Genomic DNA, 10,000 nt, shown 5'->3' with positions numbered 1-10,000 from the left:
CCCAACTCGTATCTCCCCCAACTCGTATCTCCCCCAACTCGTATCTCCCCCAACTCGTATCTCCCCCAACTCGTATCTCCCCCAATCTCGTATCTCCCCCAACTCCCACCTCCCCAATCTCGTATCTCCCCCAATCTCGTATCTCCCCCAACTCGTATCTCCCCCAATCTCGTATCTCCCCCAATCTCGTATCTCCCCCAACTCCCACCTCCCCAATCTCGTACTCGTATCTCCCCCAATCTCGTATCTCCCCCAATCTCGTATCTCCCCCAACTCGTATCTCCCCCAATCTCGTATCTCCCCCAATCTCGTATCTCCCCCAATCTCTTATCTCCCCCAACTCGTATCTCCCCCAATCTCGTATCTCCCCCAATCTCGTATCTCCCCCAATCTCGTATCTCCCCCAATCTCGTATCTCCCCCAACTCCCACCTCCCCAATCTCGTATCTCCCCAATCTCGTATCTCCCCCAACTCCCAACTCCCCCAACTCCCATCCCCCCCAACTCCCAACTCCCCCAACCCCCATCTCCCCCAACTCCCATCCCCCCAACTCCCATCCCCCCAACTCCCATCTCCCCCAACTCCCATCTCCCCCAACTCCCATCTCCCCCAACTCCCATCTCCCCCAACTCCCATCTCCCCCAACTCCCATGCCCCCCAACTCCCATCCCCCCCAACTCCCATCCCCCCCAACTCCCATCCCCCCCAACTCCCATCTCCCCCAACTCCCATCTCCCCCAACTCCCATCTCCCCCAACTCCCAACTCACCAACTCCCGTCCCCCCCAACCCCCGTCCCCCCCAACCCCCGTCCCCCCCAACCCCCGTCCCCCCCAACCCCCGTCCCCCCCAACCCCCGTCCCCCCCAACCCCCGTCCCGTCCAACCCCCGTCTCGCCCAACCCCCATCTCGCCCAACCCCATCTCGCCCAACCCCCATCTCGTCCAACCCCCATGTATCTCCTCTCCCCCCCCCCCCTCCCCCATCTCTCCGGCTCCTCTTCCCCCCCCCCCATCTCTCCGGCTTGTATTTCCCCCCCCCCCCTCAATCTCTCCGGCTCCTCTCCCCCCATCTCTCCGGCTCCTCCACCCCCATCTCTCCGGCTCCTCTCCCCCATCTCTCCGGACCCTCTCCCCCCCCCCCCATCTCTCCGGCTCCTCTCCCCCCATCTCTCCGGCTCCTCTCCCCCCCTCGGGAGGTCCCGAAGTGCCTCACTCACAATGAGGGGGTTATTTCTGAAGTGAGGTCACTGTTGTGATGTGGGAAACGCAGCAGCCAATTTACACACAGCAAGATCCCACACACAGCAATGTGAGAATGACCCAGATCATCTGTGTTTAGTGATGTTGGGTGAGGGATAAATATTGACACTGTTGTTATGGGCCAGGGTTTAGAGAACCCCAAAGTGTATCATGGAGTTCCCCTGACCCACAACTTTTACTAGATTGTGGTATGGGGAGCACACGGCCCACTCTACAGGTGTGGGACAGCAGAAATGGAAAAGTATTTTCTAAAGCAAAACAATGTTTATTCCATGAACTCATGTTAACCTTTTTAAAACATACAGTGAACATCTTAGCAACCGTCAATTCAAATACAACCCCCAAAGAATACAACACTAAGTAACCCTTAATAACTTCCCAAACAACATCCAGAAGACAGAAGAAACACCTTTTAACAGAAGCACATCAGGTTTACATTCACTACTGAGAACATTTATAATTCTGAATTCACCAAATGATCAAGAGAGAGTCTTTTCATGGCAGAGAGATCAACAGTACACCTGCTCTGTCTGGCTTCAGCTCCAACACTGAAAACAAAACTAAAACACACCCTGCAGCAAACAGCCTAAAACGAAAGTAAAAAGCTGACAGACAGCCCAGCTCCACCCCCTCTCTGACTTCACTGCAGTAATAAACACCCATTTCTTGAAGGTATTCACACTACAGATATTTATATACACACCCATTTATAAACACCCATTTCTTAATAGTACTCTACCATGACACAGGACACTGGGAGGAACTCCCCCATCTCCCGCCGCCCCCCCCCCCCCCCCACCCCACCTTGTCAGGAACATTCAGTCCCCTCCTCGGGCCTGTTACACAGGAACAGGAGAACAGTACTGACCCTCTGACAGTGCGGCACTCACTCAGTACTGACCCTCTGACAGTGCGGCACTCCCTCAGTGCTGACCCTCTGACAGTGCGGCACTCCCTCAGTACTGACCCTCAATCAGTGCGGCACTCCCTCAGTGCTGACCCTCTGACAGTGCGGCACACCCTCAGTACTGACCCTCAGACAGTGCGGCACTCCCTCGGTACTGACCCTCAGACAGTGCGGCACTCCCTCAGTGCTGACCCTCTGACAGTGCGGCACTCCCTCAGTACTGACCCTCTGACAGTGCAGCACTCACTCAGTACTGACCCACTGACAGTGCGGCACTCCCTCAGTGCTGACCCTCTGACAGTGCGGCACTCCCTCAGTACTGACCCTCAGACAGTGCGGCACTCCCTCAGTGCTGACCCTCTGACAGTGCGGCACTCCCTCAGTACTGACCCTCTGACAGGGCGGCACTCCCTCAGTACTGACCCTCTGACAGTGCAGCACTCCCTCAGTACTGACCCTCTGAAAGTGCGGCTCTCCCTCAGTACTGACCCTCTGACAGTGCGGCACTCCCTCGGTACTGACCCTCAGACAGTGCGGCACTCCCTCAGTGCTGACCCTCTGACAGTGCGGCACTCCCTCAGTACTGACCCTCTGACAGTGCAGCACTCACTCAGTACTGACCCACTGACAGTGCGGCACTCCCTCAGTGCTGACCCTCTGACAGTGCGGCACTCCCTCAGTACTGACCCTCAGACAGTGCGGCACTCCCTCAGTGCTGACCCTCTGACAGTGCGGCACTCCCTCAGTACTGACCCTCTGACAGGGCGGCACTCCCTCAGTACTGACCCTCTGACAGTGCAGCACTCCCTCAGTACTGACCCTCTGAAAGTGCGGCTCTCCCTCAGTACTGACCCTCTGACAGTGCGGCACTCCCTCAGTACTGACCCTCTGACAGTGCGGCACTCCCTCAGTACTGACCCTCTGACAGTGCGGCACTCCCTCAGTACTGACCCTCTGACAGTGCAGCACTCCCTCAGTACTGACCCTCTGACAGTGCGGCACTCCCTCAGTACTGACCCTCTGACAGTGCGGCACTCCCTCAGTACTGACCCTCTGACAGTGCGGTACTCCCTCAGTACTGATCCTCTGACAGTGCGGCGCTCCCTCAGTAATGACGCTCTGACAGTACGGCACTCCCTCAGTACTGACCCTCTGACAGTGCGGCACTCCCTCAGTACTGACCCTCTGACAGTGCGGCACTCCCTCAGTACTGACCCTCTGACAGTGCTGCACTCCCTCAGTACTGACTCTCTGAAAGTGCGGCACTCCCTCAGTACTGACCCTCTGACAGTGCAGCACTCCCTCAGTACTGACCCTCCGACAGTGCAGCACTCCCTCAGTACTGACCCTCTGACAGTGCGGCACTCCCTCAGTACTGACCCTCTGACAGTGCAGCACTCCCTCAGTACTGACCCTCTGACAGTGCGGCGCTCCCTCAGTACTGACCCTCTGACAGTGAGACACTCCCTCAGTACTGACCCTCTGACAGTGCGGCTCCATCAGTACTGACCCTCTGACAGTGCGGCACTCCCTCAGTACTGACCCTCTGACAGTGCGGCACTCCCTCAGTACTGACTCTCTGACAGTGCGGCACTCCCTCAGTACTGACCCTCTGACAGTGCAGCGCTCCCTCAGTACTGACCCTCTGACAGTGCGGCACTCCCTCAGTACTGACCCTCAGACAGTGCAGCACTCCCTCAGTACTGACCCTCTGACAGTGCAGCGCTCCCTCAGTACTGACCCTCTGACAGTGCGGCACTCCCTCAGTACTGACCCTCCGACAGTGCGGCACTCCCTCAGTACTGACCCTCTGACAGTGCAGCGCTCCCTCAGTACTGACCCTCTGACAGTGCAGCGCTCCCTCAGTACTGACCCTCTGACAGTGCGGCACTCCCTCAGTACTGACCCTCCGACAGTGCGGCACTCCATCAGTACTGACCCTCTGACAGTGCGGCACTCCCTCAGTACTGACCCTCTGACAGTGCGGCACTCCCTCAGTACTGACCCTCTGACAGTGCAGCGCTCCCTCAGTACTGACCCTCTGACAGTGCGGCACTCCCTCAGTACTGACCCTCAGACAGTGCAGCACTCCCTCCGTACTGACCCTCTGACAGTGCGGCACTCCCTCAGTACTGACCCTCTGACAGTGCGGCAGAGAGAACTGTGAATTCCCGAGCCCCAAATCCCAGATCTCCATCATCCAGTGCGGCACTCCCTCAGTACTGACCCTCTGACAGTGCGGCACTCCCTCAGTACTGACCCTCTGACAGTGCGGCACTCCCTCAGTACTGACCCTCTGACAGTGCGGCACTCCCTCAGCACTGACCCTCTGACAGTGCGGCTCTCCCTCAGTACTGACCCTGGGAGAGTGAGAGACTGCTGTATTCTCCGGCTGAATGATGGGGCCACCGGGGGGGGCCCCCGCTGACATCAGGATCGAGGTTAAAACCCGTTTGCTTACACTTAGCTGGCCGGGCGCCGTTACCGCTGGTCTGGGCGGGATCCCGTCGGTCAGAATCACTGCTGCTATTGGTGAGCGACGCCCTGACGCCGTGATCCCCACGTTGTGTTTGAAGGAGTGGTCGCCAAGGGCAACCCGAGAGCCCCTCCCCCCCCCCCCTCCCCCCTCCCCACAATACCTGGCCACCATCCCACCAGACACCCTAAACAAAGGGACACCCAGAAACCCCTTAAATACGGAGAACCCCCACAGAACCCCAGAAGAGACGCCGCTGACATGAAGCCAGCGAGAGGCTAACACGCACCTGGGCAATAACCCTGCTGGCTCAGGCGGAGGAAGCAACAAGTGTACATTCCTGGGAAGAGAACACCAGTCAGTTGGGTTAAACCCCACCACCACCCAGATCTTTGACCTGCAAGTCTTTCACTCAGGTCTCTTGTGAAATTGCTTCAACTAAGCTGTGATCTACAGTGTTCTCTCTCTATCTCTCACTCTCACCCTCTCACTCACTCACTCACACACACCTGTCTGCTTTGTTCCATTCATCCCCCTTTTTTTTATAAACATCAAGTTGTGATTGACAGCTTCTGGACCGCTTCAAACAGGGTTAAGTGCTCTCACTTTCCAGCTGACCACTTCGTAAATCACTCCAGCGTGAAGGGAGGTGATTGGATTGAATCGCTTCCTGATTTTCAGGTGCATTTCAGCTCCGGCGGGAGAACGGGGCTCTCCCAAAGGGAGAAATCGACCACTGACTCTGTTTTGTTTTGTTTCAGGTTTGGTTGAAACCGGGCGGGAAGTTACTGATCACCGATTATTGTTGCGGTGAGCTTCCGTGGTCAGCTCACTTTCAGGAGTACGTTAGACAGCGAGGCTACATCCTTTACACCGTCCCCAAATATGGCAAGGTTCGAATCCCGCTCCACTTTAACCCCTTCAGGTCCGTTTAGCGCACAGCCAACTACCTTGGTAATAACACGTGGGAGCAGCGACCGGCCGTAATTCATCAAAATCCCATCTGGTATCAATAGCAACTCATTGCATTTATCTACAACCTTCAGCAGAGTAAAACATCCCCAAGGCCCTCCCCACGCCCCGTGGGAGCGAGTCCCACATTCTCCCCACTCCCCCTGGGAGCGAGTCCCACATTCTCCCCACTCCCCGTGGGAGCGAGTCCCACATTCTCCCCACTCCCCGTGGGAGCGAGTCCCACATTCTCCCCACTCCCCGTGGGAGCGAGTCACACATTCTCCCCACTCCCCGTGGGAGCGAGTCCCACATTCTCCCCTCTCTCTGGGTAAAGACGTTTCTCCTGAATCCCCCAGTGGGTTTATTAGTCTCTGTCTATCGATGGCCCCAAGTGTTGATCTCTCCCCCCACAAGTTGAAATATCTTCTCTACATTGACCCAATTCGGAGACCGGGACTGTGCGCAGTAACTCCGAGTGTGGGATACGGAGACCGGGACTGTGCGCAGTAACTCCGAGTGTGGGATACGGAGACCGGGACTGTACGCAGTAACTCCGAGTGTGGGATACGGAGACCTAGGACTGTGCGCAGTAACTCCGAGTGTGGGATACGGAGACCGGGACTGTGCGCAGTAACTCCGAGTGTGGGATACGGAGACCGGGACTGTACGCAGTAACTCCGAGTGTGGGATACGGAGACCGGGACTGTGCGCAGTAACTCCGAGTGTGGGATACGGAGACAGGGACTGTGCACAGTAACTCCGAGTGTGGGAAAGGGAGACCGGGACTGTGCGCAGTAACTCCGAGTGTGGGTTACGGAGACCGGGACTGTGCGCAGTAACTCCGAGTGTGGGATACGGAGACGGGGACTGTGCGCAGTAACTCCGAGTGTGGGATACGGAGACCGGGACAGTGCGCGGTAACCCCGAGTGTGGGATACGGAGACCGGGACTGTGCGCAGTAACTCCGAGTGTGGGTTACGGAGACCGGGACTGTGAGCAGTAACTCTGAGTCTGGGATACGGAGACCGGGACTGTGCGCAGTAACTCCGAGTGTAGGATACGGAGACCGGGACTGTGCGCAGTAACTCCGAGTGTGGGATACGGAGACCGGGACTGTGCGCAGTAACTCCGAGTGTAGGATATGGAGACCGGGACTGTGCGCAGTAACTCCGAGTGTGGGATACGGAGACGGGGACTGTGCGCAGTAACTCCGAGTGTGGGATACGGAGACCGGGACTGTGCGCAGTAACTCCGAGTGTGGGATACGGAGACCGGGACTGTGCGCAGTAACTCCGAGTGTGGGATACGGAGACCGGGACTGTGCGCAGTAACTCCGAGTGTGGGATACGGAGACGGGGACTGTGCGCAGTAACTCCGAGTGTGGGATACGGAGACCGGGATTGCCTGTTTGACCTGCTCGGTGTTGAGCACATCCCACAATTCCCAGTATTTCCTATCGTTCAGTTTGCACGTCCCTGGCACAGGTCCCGCGGGAACACACACCGACAGGGATGCGGGTGAACAGTGAGTGGGAATGTGTTTCTGGGATTGGGATTGATGAGCTTCCTTTGTCTCCCCCCCCCGACATTGCGGGATTGGCCCCCGCAGATGTTGCAGGATGTGGGATTCGCCTGCGTCGTGACAGAGGACCGGACACGGCAGTTTGTGGAAATCCTGAAACTTGAGCTCCGGAGGTTGGAAAGCGGGAGGACAGCCTTTCTGCAGGTAACCCCCGGGGTCACAGGCCGGGAGCTGACCCGCGACACCCGACCTCTGAACCCCCTTCCCTCCCACCCTACCCAGCTGAGGGTGTGGAGGATTTTGGTTTGTAATAGAGGTGGGGGGAGGGGGAACCTGGGTTTGTAATAGTGCAGGGAGTGGGGGATCTGGGTTTGTAATACAGCTGGGGGTGGGGGTGTTTTAATTTGTAATAGAGTTGGGAATAGAAGTGGGGGGATCTGGCTTTGTAATAGAGCCGGCAGTGGGAGTGGGGAGATCTGGGTTTGTAATATTGCTGTGGTGGGGGGGATTTTGGTTTGTAATAGAGCAGGGAATTGGAGTGGGGGGATCTGGGTTTGTTATAGTGCTGGGAGTGGGTGTGGGGTATCAGGGTTTGTAATAGTGCTGGGAGTGGGGGTATCTGGGTTTGTAATAGTGCTGGGAGTGGGGGTGTCTGGGTTTGTAATTGTGCTGGGAGTGGGGGAATCTGGGTTTGTAATCGGGCTGGAAGTGAGGGGATCTGGGTTTGTAATAGAGCTGGGAGTGGGGGGATCTGGGTTTGTAACCGAGGTCTGGGTGGCAGGATCTGGGTTTGTAATCGGGCTGGGAGTGGGGGGATTCTGGGTTTGTAATGCTGCTGGGAGTGGGGGAATCTGGGTTTGTAATCGGGCTGGGAGTGAGGGGATCTGGGTTTGTAATCAGGCTGGGAGTGGGGGATCTGGATTTGTAATTGGGCTGGGAGTGGGGGATCTGGGTTTGTAATTGGGCTGAGGTGGGGGGTTCTGGGTTTGTAATTGGGCTGGGAGTGGGGGAATCTGGGTTTGTAATTGGGCTGGGAGTGAAGGGATCTGGGTTTGTAATAGAGGTGGAAGTGGGGGGTCTGGGTTTGTAATAGTGCTGGGAGTGAGGGATCTGGGTTTGTAATCAAGGTGGGGGGGATCTGGGGTTGTAACCAGGCTGGGAGTGGGGGGATCTGGGTTTGTAATAGAGGTGGAAGTGGGGGGATCTGGGTTTGTAATAGTGCTGTGAGTGAGGGGATCTGGGTTTGTAATCAAGGTCGGGGGGATCTGGGTTTGTAATCGGGCTGGGAGTGGGGGAATCTGGGTTTGTAATCTGGCTGGGAGAGGAGTAATCTGGGTTTGTAATCGGGCTGGGAGTGGGGTCTGGGTTTGTAATAGTGCTGGGAGTGGGGGGGTCTGGGTTTGTAATCGGGCTGGGAGTGGGAGAATCTGGGTTTGTAATCGAGGTGGGAGTGGGGGATCTGGATTTGTAATCTGGCTGGGCGTGGGGGGATCTGCGTTTGTAATCGAGGTGGGGGTGGGGTGATTCTGGGTTTGTAATCGAGGTGGGGGTGGGGGATCTGGGTTTGTAACCGAGGTCTGGGTGGCAGGATCTGGGTTTGTAATCGGGCTGGGAGTGGGGGGGATCTGGGTTTGTAATAGTGCTGGGAGTGGGTGTGGGGTATCAGGGTTTGTAATAGTGCTGGGAGTGGGGGTATCTGGGTTTGTAATAGTGCTGGGAGTGAGGGTGTCTGGGTTTGTAATTGTGCTGGGAGTGGGGGAATCTGGGTTTGTAATCGGCTGGAAGTGAGGGGATCTGGGTTTGTAATAGAGCTGGGAGTGGGGGGATCTGGGTTTGTAACCGAGGTCTGGGTGGCAGGATCTGGGTTTGTAATCGGGCTGGGAGTGGGGGGATTCTGGGTTTGTAATGCTGCTGGGAGTGGGGGAATCTGGGTTTGTAATCGGGCTGGGAGTGGGGGGATCTGGGTTTGTAATCAGGCTGGGAGTGGGGATCTGGATTTGTAATTGGGCTGGGAGTGGGGGATCTGGGTTTGTAATTGGGCTGAGGTGGGGGGTTCTGGGTTTGTAATTGGGCTGGGAGTGGGGGAATCTGGGTTTGTAATCGGGCTGGAAGTGAGGGGATCTGGGTTTGTAATAGAGCTGGGAGTGGGGGGATCTGGGTTTGTAACCGAGGTCTGGGTGGCAGGATCTGGGTTTGTAATCGGGCTGGGAGTGGGGGGATTCTGGGTTTGTAATGCTGCTGGGAGTGGGGGAATCTGGGTTTGTAATCGGGCTGGGAGTGGGGGGATCTGGGTTTGTAATCAGGCTGGGAGTGGGGGATCTGGATTTGTAATTGGGCTGGGAGTGGGGGATCTGGGTTTGTAATTGGGCTGAGGTGGGGGGTTCTGGGTTTGTAATTGGGCTGGGAGTGGGGGAATCTGGGTTTGTAATTGGGCTGGGAGTGAAGGGATCTGGGTTTGTAATAGAGGTGGAAGTGGGGGGTCTGGGTTTGTAATAGCGCTGGGAGTGAGGGATCTGGGTTTGTAATCAAGGTGGGGGGATCTGGGGTTGTAACCAGGCTGGGAGTGGGGGGATCTGGGTTTGCAATAGAGGTGGAAGTGGGGGGATCTGGGTTTGTAATAGTGCTGGGAGTGAGGGGATCTGGGTTTGTAATCAAGGTCGGGGGGATCTGGGTTTGTAATCGGGCTGGGAGTGCGGGAATCTGGGTTTGTAATCTGGCTGGGAGAGGAGTAATCTGGGTTTGTAATCGGGCTGGGGGTGGGGGTCTGGGTTTGTAATAGTGCTGGGAGTGGGGGGGTCTGGGTTTGTAATCGGGCTGGGAGTGGGAGAATCTGGGTTTGTAATCGAGGTGGGAGTGGGGGATCTGGATTTGTAATCTGGC

General features: G+C 56.8%; 1 protein-coding gene across 1 annotated transcript in view; it reads left to right on the top strand.

The window, feature by feature from the left end:
- The window catches only part of LOC140407112 (uncharacterized), an 18,463-nt gene that overhangs the window by 1,587 nt on the left and 6,876 nt on the right, over positions 1 to 10,000 (top strand). The window contains exons 2-3 of the mRNA XM_072494829.1: positions 5,407 to 5,538; positions 7,208 to 7,324. Coding sequence (XP_072350930.1) covers positions 5,407 to 5,538; positions 7,208 to 7,324 — 249 coding nt within the window. The remainder of the gene's footprint in view (positions 1 to 5,406; positions 5,539 to 7,207; positions 7,325 to 10,000) is intronic.

Source organism: Scyliorhinus torazame, unplaced genomic scaffold, assembly GCF_047496885.1.
Source record: "Scyliorhinus torazame isolate Kashiwa2021f unplaced genomic scaffold, sScyTor2.1 scaffold_1177, whole genome shotgun sequence".
NCBI lineage: Eukaryota > Metazoa > Chordata > Chondrichthyes > Carcharhiniformes > Scyliorhinidae > Scyliorhinus > Scyliorhinus torazame.
The sequence above is the reverse complement of the archived record's forward strand: the minus strand, read 5'-3'. Positions and strand labels throughout refer to the sequence as shown.